The 17875-nt window shown below is 41.1% G+C and overlaps 1 protein-coding gene across 1 annotated transcript in view; it reads left to right on the top strand.

The window, feature by feature from the left end:
* The first annotated feature begins 730 nt into the window (after positions 1 to 730).
* GNAL (G protein subunit alpha L) overlaps positions 731 to 17875 on the top strand; it is a 189127-nt gene continuing 171982 nt past the window's right edge. The window contains exon 1 of the mRNA XM_086472531.1: positions 731 to 1184. Within this exon, the coding sequence (XP_086328657.1) occupies positions 731 to 1184 (454 nt within the window). The remainder of the gene's footprint in view (positions 1185 to 17875) is intronic.

The following is a 17875-nucleotide window of genomic DNA, read 5'->3' as shown; positions in this document are numbered from 1 at the left end:
GGCTGAAAACCGTGTTGTAGCTGAGGATGGCAGGCCGGCAGGGGCTGCCTCCGCCTCTTGTCACCCCGAGGGGTCCCCTCTCTGTGAGAGGCCGCGGCCTTGGCTTCTCCCCGAGGATGCCGGGGGAGAGGCGAAGCCCGCCAGGGGCTTAGGCCTGGGCCGACCCTCAGGAGCCCCTCAGCCTTCCTGAGCTCCCGGGGCTCACACAGGCGGCCCAGTGGCCCTTCCAGAAGGGAGGAAACAAGGAGGGCGGGCGGTGTAGGCAGCGAGAGGGCGAGGGTCTCCCAGCCTGTGCGCGGAGCGGGAACCGGCCGGCAGACCCTCGCCCCGCGGGCGCGGGCAGGCGGCCATGGGGCGGTGTGGCGGGAGGGGACGGCGGAGCCAGCGGACGGGGGCGGGGGGGCTGCGAACGTGCGTGCGCCTGTGTGGCGGCGCGGGCGGCGTGCCCCCGCCCTTCCCCCGCCGGCGCCCGGCGCTGCGCGGTGGGCTGGCGCTGGGGTATTTACGGTAAGGTGGACCCGGCGGTGGCAGCTCGGTGTCAGGTGATCGGCGCGGAGGAGCCGTTGTCGCCGCCCGGGGAGGAAAATGCAAGATGGCCCAGCGGGGCCGTGAGGGGCTCCGCGGCGCCCCCTCCCCGCCCGCCGCCGCTTCCCCGGCGCGTAGGGCCGGCGGGAAGCGCTGAGGCCAACCCCGCCGCGCCACAGCCCGTCCCCGGCGGGGGCACCGAGCCATGGGGCTCTGCTACAGCCTGCGCCCGCGGCTCTTCGGCGACGCCGGCGGTGGCGGCGGCTCCATCTCTAGCGCCGGCGCCGCCTCGGAGCCCGAAGCGCCGGCGGAGCCTCACGCCGCCCCGCAGCCGCAGCCCCTCGGTGCCCCGCTCCGGCCCGGCGGTAAACCCGGCGGGGAGGCGGACGGGCCGCCGCTGCTGCTGCAGAACGGCGGGGGTAACGGGGCGGCCCCCGAGCGGCCGCCGCTGCCCAAGGCCGGCGGCCCCGGCGGCGGGGGGAAGGCGGCGCGGCAGCAGGCGCTGCACCAGCCGCCGGCGCTGCAGAGACCCTGGGAGAAGCTGCGCCTCGAGGAGCGGGAGGCGGAGAAGGAGGCGAGGAAAGTGAGCAAGAGCATCGACCGGGCGCTCAAGGAGCAGAAGCGGGAGTACAAGCAGACGCACCGCCTGCTGCTGCTTGGTACGTGCGTGTGTGTCTGTGTGTGTGTGTGTGCATGGGTCTGTGCGTGTGCGGGGCGTGTGCCGGGGCGGGCAGGTGCCCCGCGGGGCTACCCGGCAGCGCCCCCTCCCCGGCTTCCCCCGTTTTCCTTGGGCGCCCTCCATCCCTCCTTTGTCTCCCCGCTGGCCCCCTCCCGACCGTCCCCGGGCTCTCCCCCAGACAGGTTTACACCTTCTCTTTCCCTTCCTCCTCCCATCTTTCTCTCCTCCCCGCTCCCGGCGCTGGCAGCGGTTTTGCAATGGAGAGCACGACGGGCGCTTGTCCTACGAGGGCGAGCGGCTCCACCCAGGCCGCCGGGCGGGAGCGGTGCGGATGGGGGAGCAGCGGGGTCTTCCGGGGGAGCGGAGCCCTGGCTCGGGCGGGGGCTGCCGCCATCGCCCCGCGGGGCTGCCTCGGCCAGAAGTTGCCTCGGCGCCCGAGCCGCTCGGAAACGTCAAAACCAAACGCAGTAGAGAGGAGAGAAAATGGCCATGCAGAAGATGCGTGTAGCCTGTGGATGATCCTCCTCTGCCGTGTGTAGCCAGGGGTGGTCTGATGAGGAGCGATAGTGTGGGCTTGTGGCTCCCGAGCGAGCGCCGATGAGCGGTAGGCTCCTGGTTTAGAGAAGCCGTGAGCGGTGTAAGGGGGAATAAGCGGGTGTAGGTATGTATATTCCTCACGGGCATCGCCTCTACTACAAGATGCGTTCGTTAGCTGCTGGCTTTCAAATTTTTTTAGGGATGACTTGTCAGCTTTTGTCCCCTCTTCTCCGAGGTGCTACGTGCGGTCGGCTATTGCCACTGCTCTTTCTAAGCATTAGTTAATAGTCCTCTCCAGAGGATTTGTACCAGCTGATACATTTACAGTATGAAAACCACAGGGGTATCTAATACAAGCATCTCATTTCCTGCAGGAAACAGAACAGTCATCCTGCAGGGCTTTTTTTTTTTTTTTATGGTCTGAGCAGAAGGCTTGTTTGACTCTTAGCTGTGGTCATAAATCTCTGTTTTCTGTTAGTATGGAAATACTGATTTGCTTTTGCATTAGCTTGCTTTGTGTGTTTTCGTAAAGTTGCGTGTTACGGAGTTTTGGTGGTTATCTGTGTGCATTCCAGATTTTGGGTAGTCTTATGTCTTTCTTTATAAAGCTGTGTTTCCAAGTTGTTGGATTCCTTCATTCCTGTTGGTGGGTGAGGGGAGGAAAAAATATGAAATACAGCAGTGCACAAAAGGTATAAGCAGTGTTTGCCAGGACTGTAGTGCTCCAATTCTAAAAAACAAATCATGGGCTACATTATTTCCCATAAAATACCAGCCCATAGGATATCTTTACAGCCAGTAAAAGGAAAGAGGAAGAAGATGTAATTCCTACTCCATGGAATTAAGAATATTCTTTGTAAAACGTTTCTTCTGCTACTTGAACTGTTGTGGTATTTAACTCTAAAATTTTAAATATTGCATTAAAATAGCATATTTTTAAAAGGCTTTTCTTCCTATAATCTCTGAAAGTGTGTTGTGACCAGTATGGCTAGAAGAAGGCAAAAATACTGGTTGGTGGCTTTCCTCTAGAGAGCAATGTAATTGCTTGAACAAAAGAATCCTAACAAATACATACTGTGTGTAGGCTATAGCATGGGTGGTTGTCACAGTAAACCAGAAGAGTAAACACCTGTTCAGAAATAATGCAATTTGAAAAATAAACTATCTCCGACCCTTGGCACCCTGAGAGAAACTCAACGCTCCTAAGACTCTCTGCGTTGAATTTTGTATTAAATCTGTGTCATAATCAGAAAATACTCTTTTGAGCTCCATATTGCAGGGAGGAAATGATGGATTATTGTTTCAGCCCTGGCAGATAAGGGCCTGACATAAATGTTTGATTTGGATGTAGGGAGAGCTGCGGGTGCTTTGTGTTGCTGTTTACAAAGACATGGAAATGCTGCTCTAGATAAGAGGAAAATGTTTAGAATGGGGAAGAGTTTATTTGTCAGAGGAGTAAAGCAAAATTGCGTTGCACAAGGTAATCCTTTTCAGTCTTGCACCGGGGAAAAGACTTAGGATGTATCCAAAAGTCTTTTAGAATAAGGAACATTATCATCTTGATATTTTATAGCATTTCTGGTGGTAAATAACTCGATCCCTGTCCCTAAGGTCTTCCTGGCAGAGTGAACCTAAAAAGCATACCTTTGCTAGATGAAGGAGGAATATTTTTGTAGATCAACATGGAGGAAATGCATAGCAGAGGGGAAATGGTGAATGCAGTGACAGCAGAGCACTGTCACAGAATAAACAAAGTTGAGCAACAGTGTTGGTGTAGGCTTCGTTTGTTTCTTTTTTAAATACACAGTTGTAAATAGTATCTTAATTTTAGTTTATCCTTGTATGTCTTGTACATGAACTGAGGAAAGTTTAGAGGATATTACTGAAATTTGACAGGAAAATGTAGTGTGTATTTTAAGGAGCTACTACTAGGTATCAAAAGGGTATGAAATAAATACATTCGTATGAGAACACTAATAATCTCTAGAGTCTCTGAATAAGTAGTATGTTGGAAGAGAAGCTTCTATAGGTGTTTGAAAATGACCTTTCAATAAAAGGAGAATTAATGTGCTTTTAGGACGTCAAATGAAAACAATCAGCTTTGTGATGAGCTGTACATTTAAGTTACCAAAATCTTACTAAGTCTCAAAGGCTTTTTTCAGCGTATGTTGGTAAACTAGCCCTCTAAGAATGTGTTCTTGCCTGTCACAGCTTCCCCCCAACTAGTATTTTGTGCTACACATGATGTTTTGACTCTCCCCTCTAACCTACACTTGGAACCACTTCATGTGTTTTGTCATAACCAGTAATTGTGACAAGGGGGGTGTGCAGTAAGTCCTCGAGATCAGCGCTCTCCGAGTGCCTTCCACATAAATAGGTGTGTCTGTGTCAGGGGGCTGAAACTGATGTGGGGGCTTTACTGGTGCACTGGAATAACAGCGAACACTGTTTGGGTTGGTTGGTTTGTTTTTCTTCTAGAAGAAGATGAACCCATATGAAACAAACTTGCTTGCCACTGCAATTTGCTGTCTTTTGTTTAATGCCCACTTTAAAAAGAAGAGAAAGGGCGGGAAACTTTTAATTTATTATTGTGCACTGTACTATTTGCATTTTCTTTTTTATTTTCTTTTATTTTTATAAGTGAAAATGTTAATCTTTGCAGAATCCTTAGGATGCTTTTGCTAACCCTGAGGTGCAGACTTCTTTTAAGCGTACATACTTACTGCACAGATTTACAGGGCTTGGTCAGTCTTGTAGCTTTGGTTTCTCTCTTGTTTTCTGTTTGGTCTTTTTTTTTCAGAGGACTGCAAAGACTCTTTTCCATGAGACTGTTTTAGCTGCTGATTTCCTAGAAACTGTACAAACATTACGAATCACTTTATAGAAGCAATTTAAATTCTCATGTCCAGTCTCGTATTTTGAACTATTTTGGGATTAAGTGAGGTGAAGGGGGATTTGCTTTAAACGAAGTGCTAACCATGCTAACCATTGTGGTATAATTAAGGCTGATGTAATGTTGAAGTAAGCCATAGGTAGAAATAGTTTTTTCTTAGGTAGCTGTTGTCTTCTTGTCTCCTCTGGCTCTTTTTTGCATTTCCCCTGACTCCTGGTTGCTGTCCTAACTTTGGATGACTTTCTCGAGCAGATGTCATTCTTTTGCACTTCCCTGCTAAACTGAAACCGAAAGTGCTGGCAGTGAAAGTGTCTCTGTACAACAGAAACTGAAAGTAATGATATAGAGGGATTGAGGGAGGGGAAAATGGAGAGAGTAATTGTTTTCAGTTAAGAAGTAGTGTAGCTACTTATATGATATTTAAGCATTGATTTTTATAGTGAAATTTAGATATGTTTGATGTTTGTGTTCAAAAATGTATAAAACATACAAAGAAACATAGCTCCCCTGAATTCATGGAAATTGAACGCAAAGATGCCTTGTCAAGCTCAGGGAGTTCCTAAGCGGTAGATCCCTGAAAGCTCAGAGGTGTGCAACAAAAGTAATGCTTTATTAAGGTTTTATTTTCTTAACTACATGCCTGTTGACTGTTGTTAGAATTAAACTGTGTTTCAAAAAGGATTTCTGCTCTGATGGTGGCTTTAAGACTAAAATTGCAGTCTGTTATTTATGTATGCTGCTTCAGCAAACACTTAAGTTTATCATGCCGAAATCAATTTTAAGTATTAAAATTAAACTTAGTAAATCTTATTTAAAAAATAGCTTTAACTTCTCTTTAGTGCCAACTCATGCTTATTGATAAATACCTGAATTCAGTTTATCTTGATGTAGTGATACTTTCCCTGTGCCTGCCTAAGGATAAGGCTGTGTGCTTGGGATCTTTTGCTGTTACCACTAGAGATGATGCCATCCCTGGTCTGTAACCGATCTGGGCACCACTGCTTCTGTTCCAGGTGTTGCACCCTCTTGTTGCATCCTGTATATGCCTATCTTGTCTTGACAAAAGAAACTTGTTGGTTTGTGCTGATAGATTTAGACTGCTTACAGCCAGGTAGTTCTAGCATGTAGATAGTGGATATATAATTGGTAGGAACAGATATTTTCAGGACTTTGAGGTAATGGGCTGCAATTACTGACCAATGTAATAAAGTAAATGGGGTTTATAATCCCTAATCCTTTGCATCATTCACATGTCTTTCCAAATGCTCTTTGGTTTTGTTGTAACTTATGCCATTGTATTGAAGTGTATGTGCACTCCCTGCAGGTGAGGAAACCAGTAGGCAGAAGTCGTCAGGATGTGTTGGAACTAGTTCTTAACTTTGGGGTTTAAGTGTGCTGAAAGTGATCCCTGATTTACCACATTTAGCTTTTCTTTATTCTGTAGATCAGTGACTAATTGTGTTTAGTGAATGTTTAGCTGTTTTAACTGATTCCTGTTCTTTGGTTAATTTTGCTTATTTTTTAATCACTTAATAATGAAGGAAAAAAAAATGCTTTTTATGTGGTATTCCATGTTATGTGTAGCAGTGCTGGGAGGCTCTAGTTACTGTGCAAGGGTGGGTTCTGCAGCTGTATGAACTTAGGCAAGATGAACTTTCAGTTATTAGGCAAGTTTGTATATTGGTGTGCATTCCACAAATGCTTATCGTAATACAGTGTCTTAATTAAGCCATGCTAGTATCTTCTTTGTCATTTCAAGCTCCCATTACCATTGTAACTCCTCAACTGGAGAAATTTTAAGGAGTATATAAAACTTCTGGGTTTGCGCATTTGTTTTTCCTTTCCCCTTGTGTTTTTGTTTTTTTTTTTTCCCCAGCTTAGAAGAAATACTGTTTGAAACTTTGTTCTGATGTTCATCCTTCTCCACTGCCCAACCCCGCACCCTGTATTTCCTACCTTACCAGCCCTTTGGCATTCCTTAACTGAATCTTACGATATTTTTTTTTCAATCTCCAAGATAATTGTATAAATAATAGTTATATTGTGGGATTAATTTTTTTTCCCATTTTTGGCATCTTTGACACAGTGAAACTATAATAATTTGGGGAAATACTTAATGTTTTTTTTTTTTCCTGGACTCATGGCTTCCTTCAACGTACTTTTCAAGTTGGGTCCCATTTGAGCTTAGAAAGTTGAATTAATTTTTTTAAAAATTTTTCTTCTTTTCTCTTCCATCCAACAGCTGGGCTAAGCTGTGGGGGAAACCTGACCCTTCCTCTGCTTACCAAGTTTAACTAGTTTGATAGCCTGTTCTAGAAATGTTTTACTGCTGCTGAATGATGTGGAAATGGTTCTTCTCCATGGGCTTCTGAATAATGGTAGAGAAACAAAATGGTGCAAGTAAGAAAACAGAGCTGTTGCTTACCCTCTGATAGAAAGGGTAGAAACTTCTGAGTTACTGTTTTGTACTGGGGAAGTCTTGACCATACCTTTTGGAGTTTTCTTAACCTCTGTGTAGTTGGGATCTTTTGTAATGTCCAGTAAGAGGCGTTTCTTGGAGTAGACGCTTGATGGGTTGAACAGACTAGTAAAACAAAGTGGAGCAGATGTTGTTCAGCCTGTTGACTGGTGCCACGGTCCAAAAGAAATCTAAACCTGTCTTCCACTGAAGATGTGGATCTGTTTTTAGAGACGGATAATGTGTGTCAGTAGTTATTACTTACTATGTTAATAAAAACAACCTTTTGTAGATAGTTAAAATCATCCAGTTATGGTTAAGATTTACAGCCTTGCGTGGCTGTTCAGCCCTGTGAGGTGTTTGTGCTGCAGTCCTTAACATCTTGCACTTTATGGGCAGAAGCTCTGTCTTACTGTGCCTGACACAAGTGTTTTAGGTTTTTTAAATATTTTGAATGTTTTCTTTTGACGGATAATATCATAGATCAATAAGGCTGGGTGGTTTGTTTGCTTGCTTTTTAAATACTCAGGAGTGCAGGGTCTGGGAGAAATGCAGCCTCGTACCTGGCCTGTGCACATTGTATTTATGCCTTTTCCAAAAGTGGGTGAGCCTATTAAGTATACTGAGTAGCAGTATTTCATATTATTCCTGTAGCACTGTATAGCTATATGTGAAACTCCTGTCTCTTGTGATTTGACTGCACATGAATTTTGAATAGAAGTTTAAGAACTTAAAGCCTGGATAATCTGTATGAAGAAGGAAGGATGTGCTGTTTGGGACTAGAATAGAGAAAAAGTATTTAAGAAAAGACTTTTTTTTTTTTTTTCTTTTTCTGTGTTCACATGCAAAGGGTCAAAAAATCCAAGAAAAAAACCTTTGCCAATTAATGTCTGTAACAGAAGGTGTAGTATCAATTACCTGTAGTGGAAGATCATAACTGATAACATCTCTTTAAAGTCATACTTGAATTGCTTCCTTATAGTCTGATATTTTACATTTGTTTGTTTTTAAACTTGTTTGAAGAATTATAAATTCTGCTTATATTTAAAGTAATGTTAGATTTCAAGAATAATGAATTATTCTTTCCCAAAATACCATTAGTGTAGTAAGTCAAATCCAGGTCATATTTTAAATTCTGTGCTGTTATCGTAATTTTATTTTAGCCAAGAATTTACATCATGTGGGAACAATATTGCATTTTGGAGTTTATACAGCTGTTTAAAAATAGAAAGTTTTTTTTTTTCCAGAGTATTTAAAATAAACAAAAATAATTGAAAAGTCTTTCTCTATGATAGACAATCTGATTTTGTCAGTCTTTTAGGAAGACTTCATTCCTATGAAGGGCAAAAAGGAAGCTTTTCTCAGCAGTCCATTCAAGCAGATTGTCTAGTTGGTCTTCAGAAGCTGCAGAAAAGGAGAACATTCCTTCTGTGACTTGAGTTAGTGCATGTGATGGAGATAAGTGGCAGGCTGAAAAACATCTGTAATAAAAACCTGACAGTCAATTGAGTCCTTACTCTCTGTGGGTGTTGTTTCCCCACTCCCAATCCCTCTTTTTTTTTTTTTTTTTTTAATTACTTGAAAATACTTACTTTTTGATACATGTAATGTCTCTGTATTTAATTTGTCATATGTGGATTAAAATGGATAGGAGGAGTTTTGGTTTTCCATCATGAAGAATGAAGGGTATGTTAAACTGCCAAAAGTGTGGATGATCATGGATCCTTGTTCTTCTGTGCAAGTGTAATTTATATTAAGCAACTTACTCGTTCAGTGAAAACTCATGAATGTTGCTGGAGACACACCAACTCTGTTATGCTACAGTTCTCTTATTTATGGGGAATTAGTCATCCTGCATCTTGAAGTAAATGCAGAATGCACGACATGGTGTTAGGCAGTGCCATCTTAATGATCATCTTTATTTTCTTGAATGCCTTACATGTGGAAAACTAAGCTACAACAGAAGTTTCTTGAGTGAGAGCACTCATTCATATTTCACATGCTTGAATTCATTTAATGTTGATTGAACAATAGTTTTCTATTTCAGAGGATACTTTTTCAGTTAGAGATACAGATGCACATGTCTGTGTGCACACACACGACTGCTGAAGTTTTTGTAAAATACTGTACATTGACATGAGGATTCTAGGTGAGTTAAACCGGCCTTCAAGAGTATGTGGTTGGATTATATCCTGGCGTATCTTATGGGCTTAAAGCTTCGTGAGAACGGGGCAAGTCTCATGGATTCTGTAACAAGATTGAGGTGGTTTTAATCTTTTGACTCACTGGACATTTGAATTGCAACATTTGAATTAAAAAAAAAAACTTGCAATGATACCTTCAGCTTGTTCTGAGCTTGCTGTACTTGTCTAATTCACTCTGTAGGAGAACAAGACATTAAGCGCTTCTAACATGTAGCCTTTGCAAAGAAAAACTTTTTAATGTTCTTATGCAAACTATAAACATGCAGAAGACTATAATAATTTATATAAAGGACATACGCAGAAATAACCAAAGGTATGGTTAAAGAGTTGAGGGTTTTTAATTTAAAAAAAAAGTCTTTTCCTTTCTAAACGGCAAGATGCTGTGGAAGGTATTTATGTCTTATAATGTGTCTGTTTGCCCCCAGTCATTTAGTTACCTAATACTAAAAACTGAACAAAGAAAAAAATCCTTGATGTGTAGAAGATAAGTCATTCTGCTTTAGCTGTGCTTAAGAACCTCGTATACTACAGTTACGTGTGATTCTGTGCGTCCTAGTCGTGTTTAAACAAGCAGAAACACTGCGTTAAGGGTCACCTATAACTTAAGATTACTTTCAGATCTGTTTATTCATTAGGTCTTCTGATTTGTGAGCATGGCTTAATGCAGAACAGTGGCTGTTCAAACTGTTTTGCTTTTATCCCTTGAAAATATTTTTGTGAAGGAAAACAGATGGGAGCTGCAGGACGATAGTTCTGGTTCAGATTGAATAGTTTATCTTCCTTTGATTTAACATTTTGAAAGAAAAACAGATACCTCAGATTCTTTATTTTCTCACATTTGGAGGGGGTGGGGGCACAAAAGCCAACCAACTGTCCTTCTTTCATGTAAATTGTGATGGCTTTGATAACAGAACTGAACTTCAAGTCATACTGATCTCGATTGTCTCTGTAAATGAAATAACACTGGGAGGGCAACACAAGCTTTTGGCACTTGGAGAAAGGCTGGATAACAAACTGCATCTGAATAACTGCCATGCTTTATTGCTTTTAGTAAATACATTTTTCTTTGTACTTTTAAGAATATTTTGAACAGCCTTATACTTTCTGTGATTCTTCAGTGGTGTAAAGTGTCTAATTTCTCTTAATGGGAGACTGATACAGAAGCAGTAGAGTTGCACTTGATTGAGTGCTTCCTGATGTCTTGCTTTCAGGTCAGGAGCCATAGCAATCCCTCTGATGCTTCCATGAGTTTCCAGGTGCACCCAGCATGTATAAGGCTGTTCCAAATTCTGTCGCTTTAGAACAACCATTTGTTGTTCCAAATCCCATTCAAATTTCGTGTTCTACTCACTGTGACAGCTGGATTTATGAGCTTATTTCGATAGTGTCTTTCCAACTTCATCATTATTGAAACAGTACAGATGATACCTTCACTGGATTTTGGGCTTGGGTTTTGGGGTTTTTTTTGTGGGTTTTTTTTTGCTTATTTGTTTTTTAAGTGGGGAAACTACAGTAATATTTAAAGAGACAACATATTCACTCCTAGGGCCTTCTACTTCTTAACTCTGTGTATAAAGCTGAGGATGTTGATTCAGCAGAGAGCAGGAAAGAAGAACACAAATGCCTTCAGTGGTGTTTGGCTTGTGATATACAGAACTCTCTTCTGACAGCAGATTCTGGCTCCAGCTGTATGTCAACTATGTCTTTGAACTACCAGAGGTCGAAGGAAGACTTTCCTGGAAAAGCTGAAAAGGAGAGAATAGGTTCTTGATACTTGAAGTTGCTCACAATTTAATGTAGGAAGGATCTCCTGAAGAGTAATCCACTCCAAACACCATTTGGCAGTAGTCCGTGTCTAGTTAAAAGGGATTCAGAGGTATGTGGTATGTCTGCCAGAGACTAAATAGTACTTTCTAACATGTCAGGAAAAGTTAAAGCAATGTGTTAAAAAGTCAAACAGCCTTTCAGATAACTGTGTTACAGAAGGATTTAGGGAGTGGGCAGGGGTGAGACAGGAGTGTTTTTCATGCTGCTTCATGCTTTGCCCAGTACCATTGCCAGTGCTCCTGGTCCAGCAGTTTCAGGAAAACGAAACGGGGGCTGTGATGCTCTGAACAAGAATGAGCAGGTATTTCATGCTTGGTCTGCCTCCCTACACAATGCTTAAGAACAGGTGTGTATTACGACCTGGTTCTGCTCTTGGGGGAGACCATTCACCTTAATACCACAGTTTCTCAGGGGTTTTGTGCATTGCTTGTATGAGCAATGGCACAGCCTGCAGAGGTTCTCCAGCACCTGGTGTTCTAGTACCTGTACATGGGGTGCAGGGCAAAACAAATGCATAACCTTCTTAAGCCTAAACAGCCTAACATCAGTACATCCTACTGTGTTGACTGCCGCTGAAATGTAATCTTTTCTTAATGACAGTATTTCTGTAAGATAAAGGTGGCTGAAAGAGTATGGGAGCAAAAGTTTTCTTCTGGGTTTTTTGTTTTGTTTTTTCCCCTTCCCTCCTTTGACTTCCTGTTTAAAGCCTCCCTGTAATACCTTGCTTTGTGTTTCTTTATAGGTCAAATATACTTACTACAAAATAATTTCTTTATTCTGTATCTGGATACTCCTTGTAAAAGACTAATTAGAAACTTACTTGAACTGGCTGTTTACATGATGTGCAAAGAAATGCTGAATTAATCTCTCTTAAGTCTGTGTCAGAAAAAATAATTTGAAGATACTGCTGAGTACCAAATAAAAAAATATACAGCATCTTTTGAGTTCAGTCCTTTATCTCCTAATGCAGTTGTCTCTAAAGTTAGACTGAAAGACCTTAGTATTGATAACCTTCATCAGCATGAGGTAAGCAACCAGACAGTGAAGCAGATTTAAGGAATCTATGAATAAGTAGACTGGAAGTCCAGAAGTGAAGAGTAAGATTTTTTTCCATTCAGCTGTCAATGTAACATCATTTTACTTCCCATGATCTAGATTAATAAGTTGCTTTAATTTTAACATGAATATCACTAGGGTAATCTTCATATAAAGTGTTCAAGCAGTGGTATTGTTTCATTCTGAATAGGGCACACACTCTGATCCACCCACCAACTTCAGCTTCTACTTGGGTTGGAATTCATACTGCTTTCTGCAGCTTGTTTGTAGCTGTGACTTACATAGTTATTCCTTTCCTTGAAAGAAAACAGGCTGCGAAATATTCCTTAAAAGCTAACTGTGCTTCGCCTGTTGCTCTTGTCTGAACTATTTTTCCAACACCTCAGAAGCAGGCAATGCCTGCTTCTAATGTTTTTTGTATTTATTTTCTGGAGGAAGCATTGCTCTTATTTTTTTTAATTGGTTCATCAAGCAGTTCAGAATTACTGTATAGCCAAGTCTTTCCAAAACTAGCCTACAAAAGTCTTTGTACTCTACTTCTGCTGCTTCTAGAGATATGACTTTGCAGTGGCTCGTTGAAGAATATTATTTGACTGTACCATGCTTATCAGAGTTGCTATTCTCCAACACTACTGCTTGTCCATACTTCAGTCTTTTGATAAGATAGCGTTATTCACAGTGGTATCTTTAATCGGTGACTAAAAGTGTACCAATTGCTAGAACCTTACTAGCAATACTGCAACTCGTTCGATTAGTTCTTGAAATCCATCTGTTAGCTGATTCCTGATCCACTTAAAATGTGTTGTATTGATCATTTGCAGAATAGCCTCAGGCATACGTGTGCTGCTTATTCATAATACCAAATGTCTTATATTGACATAAGCCTTGAACTTAATCAACTGTGAGTGTTACCAATATCCCTCAAATATTTATTTTTAATTAAGCAAATAACTTATTACTGATTCATTGACCTTAGGAGGTAGATACTAGTCCTGTACATGATGGAACATGTGTGTAATTGAAATAATGGGATCTCATACCTGAAAAACTTTCTTTTCTGGGGCCGTGATATTATTTCCTAGCATAACAGTAAATGTGATGGACATTCTTTATGCTGTTACCTGTGGTGATTTGCAGGACATGCTCGGATCCTTCCTGTAAGGAATTCTCCTGTAAATACTGAGGCAAGAACTGTTTCGATCACCTTGTAAAGAAAGAAGGCAAGAATCTCTGTTTAAGGTATTACTTGTGTTGACACAAACAGCATTATTTGCTGTTACTTTTTTGAGTTAAGGAACGTACCTGACATTTCTGGGTGAATGTTTTCATTAAACAATGAGGCTGGCCTAGCATAGCCTAGAAGAGGATGGTGCTGTTATGATTTCTAGCAAAACAAAGCAAATAATTTTATTAACTTGACATATTTTGGAAACAGCAGTGTTTTGCTTGGTCTGTTCCATCTCTAGAGTATAGTCTGGTTTTTATGGTGGTACAAACGGTCTGCTTCCTTCTCCTTTTCTTAAAAAAAAAAAAAAAAAAAGCTGCTTATTTAAATTGGTACTTTCAACAAGCTTAAAACGCTTTGTCAAGATCAAATATTAAGCCAATTGAATATTTACTGCTACTACAGACTAGAGCAGGAGAAAAAAAATATTCTCACGATGTTGATTTTTTGTTTCCTTCTTTTATTTGTTACTTGGCTGTGGTCCAGAATTGTCTTCTGTGCTGTTAGACCTTGCAGGGTATTGCTTGCACCTTTTATGAACACTGTCTTTCAAATCAGCTGACTCCTGTTACTTTTTGCCACCTCTGTTTATGGCTAGGAAATTACTGATCATTCAGGTTTTAAAATCATCTTTACCCTAAAAGAGTCCAACCCAAAATGTAAAGCTCTTAAATCCAAGCACTTAGTAAATTAACAGGTTTATTTTTGGTCAGCTTTTTGTTGGCTTTTTTTTTGTAGCAGTTAAGAAAGGTAATTAATGAATTTTAAAAGAACTGATCATTGTCAGAATTTTTATATATGTTACAAGTTGGAAATCCACTCTTCTCGCCCTTCAACATAAAGGTAGAGTTCTTACCTTCATAATCTTCTTTATTAATAGGTATTTGAGTGAAGAACCAAGTGTCCGTGAACACACTGGGGTAGTCTCATTCTTTATCTCATTCTAAATGCACACTAACAGCTATCTCAATTTAGAAAATATTCACTGAGTCCATCATCCTGTCGTCATGGACAGTCTATTTTTTTTTTTCTTCTCAGGTGTATACATTTTTTCAGAGCACTAGATGTCTTGACAAGTTTTCTTTTGACTCGATCCATTGCTGACAAGGTATCTAACATTTCAAAGGCTAGTGGGTGTTCTGAGAAATGCTCTAGCTGGAGCCAGGTCTTCTAGCATTGTAATTAACTCCACACAGGGACCCTTCCTGTGAAGGAAACATGCATTTTCTTTAAAAAAAAAAAAAAAAATCCAAAATAGATTGTGAGCATAAACTGTGAAGGAGTAAAAATAACTTTTAAGTATAGGAGCAGTTGTGTTACAGATTCTGCTGTAGCATGTAAGGGATCTGAAGTTGTTAGTTAGTGTAAAGTGCAAGTATGTAAAACACATACTTACATTGAGAGCATAGTAGGTCTTGCTGTGGCTGTGAGAATCCCAAATGTGAACTTAACTCTGCGGTGTCATCAGTCTGGAATTTACCACTCGAGCTGGAAGAGGGAGCTGAGACCCAGAGATGTGACAGAAAATTATTTTCATCAATGTCATCTCCCAATGTCTCCTTTTTCAGCTTGAATATGGTACATGTCATCAGAAGTGCTTCAAAAGTACTGAGTGGTTTTGTCTTCCACCAGCTTCAACTGGAGTTGATTGGTCAGTGTTGGGGACGACTTGAACACAAATGTTGTGTTGCGTACTCGTAAGTATTTAAGTGATGATGATAATTCATTCATTTAAAATATGGTTGATATGGTTTTGTTTAAGGGAGCTTTTATTCTGAAACTTGAAACTGAAAATGCGTTTTCTTTCATGGAGTCCACGGAATGCAGTATGCAACCCCTGACTCAACAGCAGGATGCTGAAAAAAATCACATAAATTAGTAGTGTTGTATAATGAAAAATGTTAGGAAGACTCAACTACAACCATCAGTAGGGTTTGATTCCAAAAACTGTCAAATACCCTTCATGCTGGAAATGCCTAACCTTTACATGTATCTGTTCAAACTTTGCTATATGTGCTTTATATCAACATGCATTATGTTGTTTTTGATTACATGACTGTGTGCTTCCTTTCTGTGTTCCTCGTGGGTCCATGCCTACCTTACAGTATATACAGTGTAGAGTAAATAATAGCAACTGAATAAGACATGTTGACTACATATCATCTTCATTTTTTTTAATGTGGAATAATTCTTGTATTGTTTACAGAAGTCTTGAGTATGGATTTTTCTGAGTGAACTGTAGGCATGTTTCTTGTGCAGATGGAAAATCTAGGTAGAAGTGGAACATGCTCAACCTTACATGTCTAAATTTTATTAGTTTAGATATCTATAGCTTGGTCTATTTCTAAAATTATTTTAGAGAGCTAGTACAAAGAGCTACTACCTTCGGTGTCAAAATTACTATGTTAATGTTTACTAGAACTTTTGAAAACTGCTTCTGAAATTGAATACTCTTGAGAGTGGGGAAACTTAACAATAATGCTGCAGCTGTATGGTCTCCTGTGATGGCTATGCATCCAGGATGTAAAAGCACAGCTGGGAAGAAACTGAACCTTCTGGTACTGTTTTTGTGTCCCAGTGCTGGCTTTGTCATCTGGGCTTCTCAGATGCTGCTCAGACAAGTTCCCTGTCATGACAGCATGAGAAAGTCTTCAAGTCTTAAAAGTATACTGTTCCTGGCTTTCCTGTCTGTGATCTATTTCTAGTCCAGTGAAGGATGATGATTTTAGCAACTGTTGATATCCTTTCACCTCACTTCAGATAAGCATGAGACACAATATAGTGGAGGGTGTTCTGGCAGCAGCATGCTGTGTTGGGAAAACTGCCCTGTGTTGTGAAGGTTATCAGGCTGCTTTGCTACTGCAGATTTTGATAACTTGGGAGTCTCCATCTGACCAGCTTTGGGAGCAAGAGGATAAGCAAAGAATAATGGGAGTCTCTTGCTGCACCAAGCAAAGGTCTCTGAGCCTAGACAGATGGACAGTCTTATTCCTGCAAGGGAAAACTTTGTCCCTGTCCATTGCTGATAATGCATGACAAGAGTGCCTGGAAAAAAATAAAGAAGCAGCGTGTTTTTGCAGTCAGTACCCCAGGCTGAAGGAGACTAGTCATTAATGAATTGGATGTTACCAGGACTTTTTTGTGTAGTCAAGGTCCTTCATGATACTTACTGCTTTGTTTTACCACCTCTGGTGATAAAACTGTTTATGTAGCGGTACAGTTTTTAGTGTAGAGTTTCTGTATAATTATTAGGTCTACCATTTTTCCTTAGAAACTGTACATGACTATAAAAATTACACTTCACTAATATTTGTGAGCTGTATAAGTTCTTGAACATGTCCTTGGTGGGTTTGGTGACAATGGAGATTGGAAATCCTACATACCTTAATTAGAACAAACTGTGATCCAAATCTCATTCAAAACAGATGCAATTTTATCTTATTATTTTGGGTCCCACATCTATTCTGTTGCTCTGGGCTTGTCTTGTATCTATGGTACTGTGCCTGAACTAATAAACCCTGTGGAATCTTATCTAAGCTGAGGTCAGTGTTGGGTAAACCATGTCTGTAATTCAGAAATAATTGAGTTGCAGAGCTGGTTTCTGACTATTGTAACTTCTAGGTATTGCCAGTTGCTCTAAAAAGGCCGGAGGAATTATGAAGAAAGTTCAGTGACTTGTCCACAAATGCAAAATAAATTTAGGCAGAATTTGAATGACTAACTGGATGTGTAGTCAAAAGCAGCTGTGACTTGACTGCCATTAGAATGGAAGACCTGCATCGGTATATCTAACGTGCCAAATTACTTCTGTGGTAGCACTCAAAGCTTTATTCTGTGTTCCCAGTTACCTGCTAGTTCAGGTGTAAAGAACAGTGCCACTGGGTATGAAGGCACTTGTGTGTGACCTGCTGGGCAATCAAATGTGCAGTGGAACAAACCTCTCTGTGGCAAAGAAAGGCTATGGTTCCTCTTTCTTAAAGAAAACTGTAACAGCCTGTTTGCTGTGCCAAGTGTCTGTCTTTACACCAGTTTCACCAGTTTAAAGGTGCCACTGCCACTTGCTGCATCACCTGCATTTGCTCTTTACTCACTCCGCTTTGCACTGAATGAAGGCAGAATTCTGTAGCTAAGCTGCCATGGCTTGTCCCACAGGATAATTAAAACTGTTAATGCTATCTTTGCAACTTGGTGAGTTGGAAGTAAACTTGAAAATAAAACTTTTTTATAATGTTAATTTTGTTTTAAAGGCAGCTTGTGGTGTGTTTTTTGTGTGTGTTTTTTTGTTGTTGGTTTGGTTTGGGTTTTTTGTATGTTTATGGAGAGGACACAGTGGTTAATTTCAAGATCAGCTCCTAAAAGATCATCTTGTGGTGAAACTTCTGTACCAGAGCACTATCCTTCACGTTTTCTACAACTGCTGTTGGCTTCAGGAACAAAGATTGGTGACTGTCCTTGACTTAGTAAATCCTTT

This window comes from Leptosomus discolor, chromosome 13, assembly GCF_034619465.1.
Source record: "Leptosomus discolor isolate bLepDis1 chromosome 13, bLepDis1.hap2, whole genome shotgun sequence".
Taxonomy (NCBI): Eukaryota; Metazoa; Chordata; class Aves; order Leptosomiformes; family Leptosomidae; genus Leptosomus; species Leptosomus discolor.
The sequence above is the reverse complement of the archived record's forward strand: the minus strand, read 5'-3'. Positions and strand labels throughout refer to the sequence as shown.